The sequence below is a fragment of the Quercus lobata genome, chromosome 11, assembly GCF_001633185.2.
Source record: "Quercus lobata isolate SW786 chromosome 11, ValleyOak3.0 Primary Assembly, whole genome shotgun sequence".
NCBI classification, from domain to species: Eukaryota; Viridiplantae; Streptophyta; class Magnoliopsida; order Fagales; family Fagaceae; genus Quercus; species Quercus lobata.
In genome coordinates, this window is record NC_044914.1 from 55,854,693 (window position 1) to 55,868,357 (window position 13,665).

At 37.2% G+C, this 13,665-nt stretch overlaps 2 protein-coding genes across 2 annotated transcripts; both read right to left on the minus strand.

Annotated features, from left to right (window-relative positions):
* Positions 1-4,887: 4,887 nt before the first annotated feature.
* LOC115967205 lies at positions 4,888-6,459 on the minus strand. Its single transcript, XM_031086263.1, has 5 exons — positions 6,203-6,459; positions 5,679-5,959; positions 5,500-5,565; positions 5,150-5,445; positions 4,888-5,007 (listed from the first exon to the last, which is right to left on the minus strand). The coding sequence occupies exons 1-5, from the start codon at positions 6,457-6,459 to the stop codon at positions 4,888-4,890; spliced, it is 1,020 nt and encodes a 339-aa protein (XP_030942123.1).
* A 5,224-nt stretch (positions 6,460-11,683) lies between these two features.
* LOC115967207 lies at positions 11,684-13,228 on the minus strand. Its single transcript, XM_031086264.1, has one exon. It carries the CDS (start codon positions 13,226-13,228, stop codon positions 11,684-11,686), a length of 1,545 nt encoding a protein of 514 aa, XP_030942124.1.
* Positions 13,229-13,665: the final 437 nt, after the last annotated feature.

Consider the following 13,665-nt stretch of genomic DNA (forward strand, 5'->3'; position numbering starts at 1 on the left):
ATACTAAGAATTTTAAATGTGAATTTTGTCAAATTTAGATAGCCTCTACATATTTCTAGAATTGTTGATTATACAGAATATTACTTGGGAAGTGATTTCAGGCATTCTTTGAAAATGATGACCTTTCAAGCTACGTCTTATGATGCTTTTCCAGTATCCAACTGATCATTCCTTACACTAGGTAGGTTGAAAAAAGACGAAGATTATAGTGTTGATAAAAAAAAGATGAAGAAGAAGAAGAAGAAGAAAATTGTACAAAGTTCCATTTACTCCAATGTTTTGAGTTGCTTAGTAACTAGGGGTATTCATTACCAATGTTTACTCTTACGTCAAACTGTAACTTGAAATATGAGTATGCAAAAGCACTTCAAGTTTGTGACTTGTTGAGTAACTGGGTGCATCCATCACAAATGCCTGCATTCATGTCAAAAGATAAGTGACGACTTGAAGTAAGTAAAAAAAAAAAATTTGGATATTCTTTTGATAATTGTTTGTCTAACTTATCTTCAGTTTTGCAGAGATGCAAGGAGACAAATTTAGTATTGAACTAGGAAAAATGCCACTTCATGGTAAAGGAGGGGATAGTGCTGGGTAGGGGTGTTCGCGGTGCGGTGCGGTGCGGTTTTGGGTTATTTTTAGCACTGCACTTTGCGGTGCGGTTTAACTAAAACCATAACTGCACCGCACCTTATTTTTGCGGTCACATGTGCGGTGTGGTGTGCTGTGGTGTATAAGATGCGGTTTGAATGATTTGAAATTGGTATATATTTCAAATTTTGGGATTTTTATACCCAGTCTAAAACTAATTTTTCCCTTTATTTTGGTCCAAGTTTTAAACTATTGATTTTGGGTTGGCTTTCTTAATCAACACTTGCTAGGGTTATCAAACTTTTTTTTTTTTTGAAAACTAGGGTTATTAAACTATTAATAATATATTTAATATTAAAAATAATTAAATATATTAATATATAGAGAGGGTGCGGTGCAATGCAGTTTGTGCGGTTTTCTTATTATAAACCGCAAACCGCATTGTAGCATGCGGTGTGGTGTGGTGCAGTGCGATGCATTACTACTTGCGGTGCGGTGCGGTTATGCTATTTTGCGGGTGGTTTTGGTGCGGTTTTTGCGGTTTGTGCGGTTTATGCAGTTTGGTGAACACCCCTAGTGCTAGGCCACTGCATTTCCTCTAAGGGAATTGAAGTTGACAGAGCAAAAATAGAAGTTATCGAAAAACTCCCACCACCAGCCAATGTGAAGGGCGTGAGAAGTTTCTTGGGACACGTCGGATTCTACCGACGGTTTATTAAGGATTTTTCCCAAATTACCAAACCTCTTTGCAATTTGTTGATTAAAGACACTCGATTTGAATTTTCTGATGAACGCTTGCATGCTTTTGAAACACTGAAAAAGAAATTAATTTTAGCACCTATAATTATGTCACCAGATTGGAATTTACCGTTTGAATTAATGTGTGATGCCAGTGATTATGCTATAGGGGTTGTTTTAGGGCAAAGAACAGATAAAAATTTTCATGTTATTTATTATGCAAGTAGGACCTTAACAGAAGCTCAACTGAATTATGCCACTACTGAAAAAGAATTATTAGCAGTTGTTTTTGCTTTTGACAAATTTCGTTCTTACTTGATAGGTTCGAAGGTGATTGTCTACGCCGATCACTCTGCTCTGAAGTACTTGCTTGCAAAGAAGGATGCTAAACCAAGATTGCTTCGATGGATTTTGCTTCTACAAGAATTCGATTTGGAGATTAAGGACAAGAAGGGTACTGAAAATTTGGTGGCGGATCACTTGTCTTGGATGAAGCTTCAAGGTACGGATGATGAGCAGCAAGTTCAAATAAAAGAAGCATTCCAGGATGAGCATTTGATGGCTATATAAGTTGTTCCATGGTATGCCGACATAGTCAACTACTTGGTGTCGCGAATTCTACCTCCCAGGATAACATATCAACAAAAGAAGAAGTTCTTCTCCGACTTGAAATATTATTTTTGGGAAGAACCTTTTTTATACCGGCACTGTGCAGACCAGATAATCAGAAGATGTGTGCCCGAGGAGGAGATGGAGAGCATACTCAGACATTGTCATTCATTGGAAGTTGGCGGCCACTTTGGTGGAGCAAAAACAGCGGCAAAAATTCTACAATCCGGGTTTTATTGGCCATCTATTTTTAAAGATGCATTTAAATTTGTTAATTTGTGTGATCATTGTCAAAGAGTTGGAAATATTTCTAGGAAACATGAGATGCCTTTAAACAATATTTTAGTTTTTGAATTATTTGATGTTTGGGGTATAGATTTCATGGGTTCTTTTCCATCCTCATATTCTAAAAAATTTATTTTGGTGGCTGTAGATTATGTCTCCAAATGGGTGGAAGCAGTTGCCTTGCCGACTAATGATGCGAGAGTCGTAGTGAATTTTCCACGAAAGAATATCTTCTCCTGATTCGGCACTCCAAGGGCAATAATCAGTGATGGCAGAAAGCATTTTTGCAATCGCCAATTTGAAGCACTACTGACTAAGTATGGAGTTACACATCACGTGGCAATACCATACCATCCTCAAACGAGCGGACAAGTCGAGGTATCTAATCGAGAGCTGAAGCGTATATTGGAAAAAACCGTGAATATCTCTCGTACAGACGGGCGAGAAAGTTAGATGATGCTTTATGGACCTATAGAACAGCATTCAAAACACCGATTGGGATGTCACCATACCAGCTCGTTTATGGAAAAGCATGCCATCTACCAGTGGAGCTAGAACACAGATCCTATTGGGCGACAAGGATACTGAACTTTGATCTACAAGCAGCTGGCGAGAAGAGAATATTGCAAATCAATGAGATGGATGAGTTTCGCAATGATGCTTATGAGAATGCTTGAATTTACAAAGATAAAACTAAGAGATGGCGTGATAAGCATATTCTAAGTAGGGAATTCGAAGTCGGGAAAAAAGTTCTATTATTTAACTCAAGACTTTGACTCTTTCCAGGAAAGTTGTGCTCTCGGTGGTCAGGACCATTTGTGGTAACCCAAGTTTTTCCCTATGGGGCGATTGAAGTCCATCATGAACAAAAAGGGACATTTAAAGTAAATGGATAGAGATTAAAATCCTATATCGATGGAGACTTTAACTCAGAAAAATCCTCCATCGATCTCATCTGTAAAAAAGGATGAGAGGATAACGTCTAGCTACATACGTTAAATAAAGCGCTTTTGGGAGGCAACCCAAGTGTTTTTTTTTTTTTTTTTTTTAAATTCAATTGATCAAACAATAATTCATAAAAAAATAGTAAGCATTAAGAATAAGAATTAAACACTCAATCATGGAAATATTAAAAATAAAATAACTCAGAAAATAAATTATGTATTCATTGCTAGACTACATCGCTGCTCTAGAAAATAAAATTTAGTTCATAATAAAATTGAAAAGAAAACAAATAAAACTTATGTCTTTCATCTGAACTGGTTGATCAACATGAAGCTCTCGCCCTTGTCCTCAGATCCTCCTCTTCAGAAAGACTCCCACAAGCAAATTCTTCTATGCGGCGTCCCCCTATTTTTTCTGTTTTGCTCTCTATCTATATCACACAAAGATACAGGCACTTCAAAGAGAAGCCGCCTGACTCTATGAAAATTCCTAATACAAGTGAAACTAGGATTGTAAGCCACACACTACACTTCAAGTTGTGCCCAGCCGAAACCAAAGACTAGCCCAAGAGTGTTTGTGTTTCAATAAGAAATATAGAGGGCCACCAACAATTAACAAATGTTTATTTAAACCTCAAGTCCATGTATCTCTTCCACATGAATAAGCTCCCTATCAATTACTTCTTTTCTTTGCTCCTTCACATATCTCCAGGTCCTTCAGGTTGGGTTAGCAACTGACTTAGCTCCACTTAGCCTGTAAAGCCCTTGTTACCCTTTTGATTTCATGTGCTTTTTGTGGGCCAGGCCGAATCTTGCTAATGGTCATACGGCTATTGTTGGGCCACATAAGAAATAAATGTGCTGTTGAATAAAGGGGTCAAACATCAAGGAATCTCCCAAGTTGAAGTGCAAATTATGGCCCATTGAAATAAAACACTATTCAAGTCAACCAAGTTTAAGATGTAGATTGATCTGAAATCTTCTTATTCCTTCAAAGCACAAATGAATAGATAAATATTAAAAAAAAAAAATCAAATCAAATCAAAAGAAATAAAGGAAAACTAACAATTTTAATAAATAAGAGGATAATAAAAATCATGTAAAAATTACACTTATCACTTTACTTGGTGGTGGTCTGCTTGAATTTGCTGCAGATGGATGTGGTTTACTTGAAACTGAAGCAGATGTTTCAGTTGGTTGTGTGTAGGGTTTGGTTGTTGGCTGCCTCTGTGGCTGCTTTTGTGGCTGGTTGACTTGCTTGATGGGTGGTTGGCTTTCTTGTTGAACAGTTAGCTACCCCACTTATTGCTTGATTGGTTGTCTGCCTGGCTGCATTGTTTACTAGTCTAAGTGGGTGCCTTGCTTGTTGGTTGGCTGTTTTGTTTACTGGTCCAGAGGGGTGCTTTGCTTGCTGGTTGGCTGTCTTGTTTAATGGTCCAGGTGGGTGCTTTGCTTGTTGGTTGGCTGTATGGTTTGTAGATCTAGGTGGCTGCCCTGCTTGAATGTTGGTTGTCTGATTGGCCTTCTTGTTTGCTAATCTTGTTAACTGCCTTGCTTGCTAATTGGTTGTCTGGTTGGCTATTTGGTTGCTTGACTTGTTGGCTGCCTTGTTCATAAATCAGGGTGACTGCCTTGCAAACCTCCTTGGTGGTTGACATGCTGGCTGGCTGGCTAGCTGGTTGCTTGCCTGCCTGCCTGCCTAGTTGGCTGTCTAGTTGGTAAACTAGGATGGCTGCCTTGCAAACCTCCTTGGTGGTTGCCTAGGTGGCTGATTTGTTGGCTGAGGTATAGAAGTTGCACCATGACTTAGTTGGTCAGTGCTTGTTCCATGTCCCTCTTGTCCCTACAAAAAGAATTACCTTGCATCAAAAATAGATTTGTAATATAATTGTCATAGTGAACATATTCTTACTTTACTTACAATTTTTTTTTTGCCTCTCAAATCTCTGTCTCCTTTGCCATGGTGTCTTACCAGTTATTCCAACCTTACACCTCTTTGAATTATGCCCCTCTTTATGGCAAAACCCACATTTTATAGGTCTATTTGACCTAGAAACTTTGTATGGGTTGTTTAGCTCATCTGTATCTTTCTTTCTTTTCATTGGTGGTCTGCCTGGAGGCTTGTACACAATTGAAGCAACAGGGGTACGTTGGTCAGTTTCAATCCATTCATCTTGGCCAGGCAGTGGGGTAATCATCTCCTTATATGCAGCAACATAGGCATCCTTTATATAGCATACATGCACATAATCCTCAAGCCTCTCCAAATTCTTATAGATTGCTGCAATACCATGTTTACATGGGATTTTTGTCAAATCTCAAACTCTACAACTACAACACTTTTTTGTAAGGTTAACCACATTTCTCTTATACTCATTATCAACCTCATATATAAAGCAACCTGATGGAACAATAGAAAATGACCTAGAATCAACTTTCAATTGCTCAAGCTTCTGCACTATGTTTGTACGTATGTCACTAGTGAATTTTTCAATCCCAGTCCTCTTTCTATACATGTCATCAACTTAATCCTAATCCATTCTAGCATGACAATGATAGGCTTATCCCTAGCTTCTAGTATTATAGAATTAAATGACTCACTAAGATTGTTCACATAACAATCAGAGATGGCCCTTGAAGTGAAATGTGACTTGGTCCATTGGGTTGGTTGGATGTCTGCTAGATAGTCCCATGCTTTTTTGTCCAAGTCCTTCATATCTTGCATTCTCTTCTCAAACTCTTTAATTGTTGTTGCTGCAACACACCTCCATAATGTAGCCTTTAATTCTAAACCCCTGAAGTTTAATTTAAAGTTGCTGTAAATATGCTTCACACAAAATCTATGTTCAACTATTGGTAACAACATCTCCATGGCAGGTATCAATCCGTGGTTATCATAAATACAATCAAAAAACATCCAAGAACAAAAATGAACACCATCTACTTAAGAACAAAAACAGAACTTTCAAAAAGCAAAAATGTAATGACTAAGAACAAACAAAAATCTCAAAAAGAAAGTGAATTGTATTACCTCCTACCTATCTGAAATGAACACCAAATTCAACTCATCAAGCCTCCTAATATCATCTGCAAATGTTTGTAAAAACCACACCCAAGAATCCTTGTTTTCTTGCTCAACTATACCTAATGCAACAGGGAAAATATTCTCATTCCCATCCTTTGCAGTTGCTGATAATATATGTCCACCAAACTTGCCCTTCAAGTGGCAACCATCTAATTCTACTATGTTCTTGAGCTTGGTATAGAACTCATCAAACGACTCATTCTCCTCCATCTTAATCTCTTTAAAAGCTTGTAGTAGGCCTCTGAAATTTTGAATCCTTGACGGCCTTAGTTCCTTCATAGGTTGTCTGGAGAATGGTCCATGCTTCCTTAGCAGTTTCAGTAAAGGATATCTTTTTGAATTCCTCATTCGTGACTGCATTGAATAGAGCATTCAATGCCCTGCTGTTGAAGTTTACCGCCTTGATCTTAGCATTATCCTAATCGGCCGGCACTTCCGTAGGTTTGGTCCAACCTATCTCCACAGCTTGCCACACTTTCTCATCTAAAGACTGCAAGAAAGCTCTCATGCGTACTTTCCAGTATGCATAGTTAGTGCCATCAAATAAAGGAGGTATAATAAGAGACTGTTCTCTATCCATGACAAACAGGGGTCAATGGATCACACAGCAAATATTAACCCTAATCAGAGTGTGCTTGCTCTAATACACTTGATAAGCCAACAATGTATTGACCCCTTGTGATGAATTAATTGATTAATTAGCCAAGTTTATTAATTAATCAAATTAACATGAAAAATCCGTGGTATCACAAACAAATCACCAATTAAACTAAATATGCAGCAGAAATTAAATTGACACAGTGATTTGTTTACGAATGGGGAAAACCTACAAGGTAAAAACCCCATCAGGTGATTTTAAGGTCACCACTCCCGAGAATTCACTATTATCAAAACAAGTAGTTACAAGTAAAGGAATCCGAGTACCTTATACCAACCTACAGTTGAACCCTTACCCTAATACCCAATTGGACTTGTTCTGTAGTGACAATCTTTTATTTTCAATGCACGGCTCCCAGTACGTGACTAACCAATTGCGCGGATCCTAGTATGCGACTTAATCACCAACTTGAGAAGAATGTTGGCTGCAAAGTTCATCAATTCATCAGTTCATCACACGATGAAGATCACAAAATTTCTTGGTCACAAAACCCTAAGGTGTACAAACACAGCAGCTTCTTCAAGAGAAATATGAACTAGGGCAAATTATGTCTCCGGTCACAATTTGCATGAACAAGACTTTACTCTACACTTGTGCAACTTGTGTAATCTTTGACGGCCCTTAAAATAATTCTTATGTATGTTTAGAGTTGTGAGAAAAGAAGACCTAAACACATACTCATGGATTGGATGAAAAACAGTTTTGAAAAACTGAATTTCATAAACCTCGATAGATAGGGTATCTATCGAGCTAGCTGTCGAGCTTTAGGCTGCACAGCTTTTTAAACCTCAATAAATGCTAGCTGTTGAGTTTTAAAAACCTGCACTTTTTCACTTGATTCTTGGACAGACTTGCATGGTTTTAACACTTGAACTTGAAACCTTATTTCTTGAAGTATTAAACATATCCTAGATTTACCCAATTACAAGTAAAGTGCGTTGTGAGGGTCCTTTTTTGGACAGTACCTAGGCCCAAGTAGAAACAAGGATCCTAGGCCCTTTTTTTGTTGTTTGATGGACTGGACTTGGTTCACTGCAACTAAATGGGAGCTGATTACAAACCAAGTTGTGTGCAAGTCACATAAATCTCCTCAAGGCAAAAATGCGATTCCTCCTAAGTAATAAAATACCATTATAAGTGTTTTAGTATTATAAAATGACCATTTACTTTTATGAAACAAGTAAAATAATTATTCATAATATTCACAAGGAGAAAGAGATTGAAATAGAGCATTTGAGACTTATCTTTTATTGTGTAAACATTTAAAAAAAGTTCATTCACTTGGTAGCCCGGGCGTACTATCGTGGTACCTCGGGCATACTGTCGTAGTTCCTAGGGGTACTAGGCATGTAAGAACTCAGAATGCTGATTCTCTGAACTATACAATCTTTCTCCATGCTTATTATGTAATAGAGTTTTGTCATTTCCCTTTACTTCTGTAGGTCCTGCATAAGAACACACTATACAATATACATATCTTCAAATAATTGTTAGTTTCTTAGAATAGGATATACATTCTAATACATATACATATATGTAAATAAATTTCAAAAGAATGAGCCAGCCACGAGGATCCTGGCCCCAATTCTCATAGACTTAGTGCTTTTGCACAAGACTTGTGAGATTTGGAACTCAAGTCCAAGTAGCTTTGCTTGGGCATTGCCTTCCAAGATAGTCAAGTGAGGAGGATTTTGTGGGAGAGAGTGAAATCTGATGTGTGCATGTTTTTGGCATATGTTTCTTTGGAGGCTAAGTGATATTTTGAATGATCTCAAGGATATGGGACAAATTCCTTCACCTATGCTCTCTTATTTTGTTTCTTTCTTTCTCTTCCTTGCTAGGCTATTAAAGCTCTAAGAATATATCTTTTGAACCTCTGAACTATCCCTCTAAATCCCCATTTTTCTCCCCCTCCAAAATCCCCCTTTTCTGCTATGCCTTAGTGTTCCTTTTATAGCAAAGCTAGTCTAGTACCCCGGGCGAGGACGCCCTTGGTCTGCTGGGTAAAACCATGTCCTCTGGGACCTGAAAAGGTGCATTGGGCAGAGATTTAGTTTATTTAGGCAATTATAACTCAAAAGGGGCATTTGACTTTAGCTATAAGTGAAAGATTCCTTTTTGGAAAGTCAAAACAATGGGTGGGCTGCTTAGTGTACTGTGACAGCTTTGTTGAAAATGACAATTGAGAGGAAATTGTGGGGAGGTTTCATGCACATGGGGGAACTAAGTTTTCCATTGGTTCATGCATTCCAAGCAAATATATGAACCAATGGAAACCCTCGAGGTCCTCCTTTCACCAGAAATCACTCCTTATCGACCAAACCATTCCTCCCTTATTATCCACTCGAGATCCCACGGGCTTGGACCATGGGTTACAAAGATAATACCTGATTTTACTGGATTTTTTAATGGCTTTTGTTGGAAATATGAACATACATCTTACTGCATATCCTCTGGTTTAACCGGGATTCTTCTTCTTGCTGCATATCCTCTAGCCTGACTGGGATTCTCTTCTGGCCTAACCGAGATTCTCTTCTTTTTTCTTTATTATTATTATTCATTTCTTTTTCCATCTTTTTGGGATTTTGGGCCTTCTTTTGTTAAGACCCATGGTCTTTCCTTACTGTTCATGAAATAGGTTTTCTTGTGAAATTTTGGTCCTCAACATGCGTTTTATCAAAAGATTAGCTAATTACATAAAATATTAACATATGTTTCTAACATTGAATCACATATGTCTTAACATTAAGTGATAAAATTCATCATTTCCTTACGGTTTCAGATTTTGAGAGGTAGAAGTAATCTAACCAAAATCTCTCATTCTTCTTTAGATCAAAGCTCTAAGCAACTGAATACTTCAATATTTAGATAATACCTAACCATTGGAATCAGCAACATGGAAGGCCTTTTTTGTTTTTTTGTTTTTTGTTTTTTTTTTGTTTTTTTTTTTTCCTCAAGATAAACAAGTCATACCAGGAATTAGTCTAACATAGTAAAGCATATTAAGATTGCATAACAGCAAAACATCCATAATGCAGGAAAAAAAAGTGGAGCACGCACTATCACTTAAAATCAGTAAGAATTAAACAGACTCAAAATGTGGTCACATGTAAATTCTACAAGAATAGGGAACAAGATCCTCTTTGTGCTAATGGATTTCAGGTGGTGTCCCGAGTGTGTTAACACCTCAATAACTTGTAAGTGACATTTCCATGTATAAATCTAGTATATATATCAAAGAGGAGCATGATCTTTCTTCATTTCATGGAGAAAATAGAATTTTTTTTTTTTTAGTTTCGGTGCTAAGTTAACAATTTTAAATTTCAAACTTCAAACCCAACTAAACAATATCACATATCAAGATCCACGCTTTTAATCAAACTATATTTGGGAGATCATTAATAATTAATAACAGGTGTTTTGCCTTTTATTTAAAAGTATCTATTGCTTTGAGGTTTGAAGGAACCCATTACATATTTTAGCTTCAATGTTGAATTAATTGGGCCATTTTAAAATCTTCAATTCTAAGTTCTCGTTTCATATGTGGCAACCCCAAGCAATAAATCAAGTATCATATAAATGGTTGGTGGGTTGGTGGGTATTCCATAAAAAAGAAGTAATCATATAAATAAGTGGATACAGATGAAGTGGGTTGCAGTATGTGGATCTATGTAGCACGGGTGCAGGACTCGGCAATTTTTGAAAAAGGTGGGTGCGGGTGCGGCAGGACTCGGCGATTAAAAAATTATTAAAAATATTTTTATTTATATTTTTAATATATTGCTAAGCATACTTTTTTACATTATACAAATATATACCAAATTTAAGAGCAATAGACAATAGTAGATAATAACTAAAACATGATGTTCATAAATTAAACACAACCCACAAGATTGAAACTAAAACATTCATGATGTTCGGAAATTAGAATACAACTTGCAAATTTGAAACTAAAACAAAATAAAAGATCATCAACAAGACAATCAAATACTAGCATCATCATCAACATCAACATCAATAGCTTCACTTCGAACTTCACTTTCACTAGTAGTAACACTAGTGTTAGCATTTCCAATAACCATAGCCTCCAACTCTGGCTCATCAAGTGTAAGGGCTGCATTCTCAAGAATGCCAGCTCCTCCATGTATGTCACTTTCATTCCAAGAGTCTCCTGCAATATCCCACATCTTTGTTGATGTATTTACGTACTCCTCATTGCGCCTTGACAAGAGTCGAAGATTAGAATGCACATAGACCAAATATTCAGCGCGTGCAGGAGCCATTTTGTTTCTTTTTAAGGAATGAATGAATTTGTATGTGCTCCAATTCCTCTCAGCACATGAGGATGAACAAGGTTGTCCAAGAAGTTTAAAGGCAAGGGATTGAAGAATTGGAAATGCGGAGCCATGGTATTGCCACCAAACCAAAGGTAGTAAGTCCCACCTATCTGTCAAGGCATCTGGTGAAGGAAACCTCCCTCCTGAGAATGAAGCAAACTCACACTTCACTGCCTTTAATTCACTCTCATTTTCAAAGTATCGATCCAAACACTTGCTCCTTTCCATAGAAATTTCATGATCCCGATGTGGCGAGATGCGTTTTGGATTCTCCGAAAGCCATTCAATGGAGTAATACCTAGTTAAAGAGTAAAAAACAAATATAGATGAAACGTATGTTTTACTAGAAGAGGAAACTAAGGAAAATAGAAAATAAATGTACTTACTTAGGATTTAAGGAATGAGCCAAGCAATGTAGTGGTGTACAATTTTTAGTCCATCAATCAATGAGTATATCATACACCACACTCCAAAATGAACTATACTCATCATCTTCCAAGCCTTCGTGCCGATATATTGCTGTCTTCACCTTCTCTATCATTGAATCCCACATCTCATACACAAGATGAAGACAAGGCTTATCTGTGTCGGCTACTCGTAGCATATCATAAATAGGTGCTGTGAATTCAAGGATATAGTCAACTTTATCCCACCAAAGATCACTTAGAATCATATCTTTCACCTTTACAGCTTTTCCAACATCATCCTCCCTATAAGAAGCCCATTGCTCACTAATAGCCATGGCTTGAAGGCATCTTTTTATCAACTTCAACCTTTTCAGCATTACAACAATTGAAGCAAATCTAGTATCAGCAACTTGGAGCAATTTTAATGGACTAAATTCATTAAACATTGCCAACCTCATTGAATGGTTCATAATAAAAACACGTATGAAAGATGCATCATCAGCAATACGTGTAATCCAACTACATTCCTCATATGTAACTTCATTCTTTTCAGTGTTTTTTGCTGCACAAATATTCTTCAAAGCTAGATTGAGAGTGTGGACAACACAGGGTGTCCAAAATATTTTAGGATACTCACCTTCAATAAGAGGTCCAGCAAATTTCATCACATTAGCATTATCAGTGATGACTTGGACAACTTTTTCATGTCCAATCTCTTTTATAGCATCCTTCAACACCCCAGCAATATAATGCTTGTCTTTGAACTCACCTGACCCATCAATTGCCTTTACAAACACCGGACCCCCATCTGATACAGCCATAATATTAATAAGAGGCCTTCTTTGTGGATCTGACCATCCATCAGAAACTATGCTTACACCATTTTCAAGCCAAGAATCCTTAATTGGTTTCAAGAGTCTTTCAACATGAGCTCTTTCTTTTTGCAAAAGTGTTGTTCTTAAGGCATTGTATCCAGGAGGAACATAACCTGGGATGTTATGGGTAGCAGCATATGCATAGGAATTACGATAATATGGGTTCCTTGCAAAGTTAAATGGAAGCCCACCAGTGTAAAACATCCTAGCAATTCTACTATCCAATTCATATCTAGTAGTATTCTGGAATGCTTTCTCAATAGGAGAAATCCCAGCCACCTTCCTCCTCTTACCATCAATCGGATTTGTACTATCACTCCCTTCCTGTCTCCGAAATGGGGAAATAGGTATAGGCCCACGGCCTGGGATAGGTGGGGGTAAGGGAATTCGACTTCTCTGTTCACTCTCTAACTTATCCTTCTCAACTTGATCATGCATTCGCTGCATTTCCAACCTATGGCTCGGTGTCACATTAGGACATGCTTTAATACCTTTATTAGAAATTTTTAATAAATGAGCCTTAACCCTAGAATAGGATCCCAAATAAACCACACCACAATAATTGCACTTAAAGTATGTGTTTCCCCCTTTTTTAACGGTAGCACCCGGTGGTTTTTCTACTTTGGTCACATACTGCCAAAGAGGACATTCAGCATTTGGCACTTCTTGAGATGAAGTTTCTGTGCTAGCAACTTCATCCATTGCAAATTCAATAAATTCAATTTAACCTACAAATAATAACTATTAAGTATTAAGTATTAACTAAATAAATTAATAATAAATTAAACCCAAGTTCATTCACAAAACATATTCACAAAACAAATTCACAATGAGTAATAAGTACTAACTTAACTAAGATAAAATCAGTCTCACAAATCAGTCTAAGATTGAAAACTAAGAGTCTAAGATTCACAAATCAGTCTCACAAATTCACAAATCACAAATCATTGAAATCAAAGATCAAACTAAGATTAAAAGGTACCTGAGTTAAGAATGCGTGAGAGAGAGTTGAAGAAAGAATGAGCTGAAGAACAAAGTCACAGCAACCAGCCAAGCAGAGAGCCAGAGACAGAGGCAGAGTCGCAGAGATCAGAGCAAGAGAGAGTGAGACGGAATGAGAGAGAGGTAGTGATCAGAGA

Excerpts from the sequence above, each read along its gene's own strand:
- LOC115967205 (XM_031086263.1), bottom strand. The coding sequence starts at position 6,459 with ATGGAGGAGAATGAGTCGTTTGATGAGTTCTATACCAAGCTCAAGAAC. Across the intron at positions 5,566-5,678 it reads TAGGATTAAGTTGATGACAT|GTTGCTTTATATATGAGGTT; the intron begins GTATAGAAAGAG and ends TTGTTCCATCAG. Across the intron at positions 5,008-5,149 it reads ATAATTCAAAGAGGTGTAAG|GGACAAGAGGGACATGGAAC; the intron begins GTTGGAATAACT and ends TTCTTTTTGTAG.
- LOC115967207 (XM_031086264.1), bottom strand. The coding sequence starts at position 13,228 with ATGGATGAAGTTGCTAGCACAGAAACTTCATCTCAAGAAGTGCCAAAT.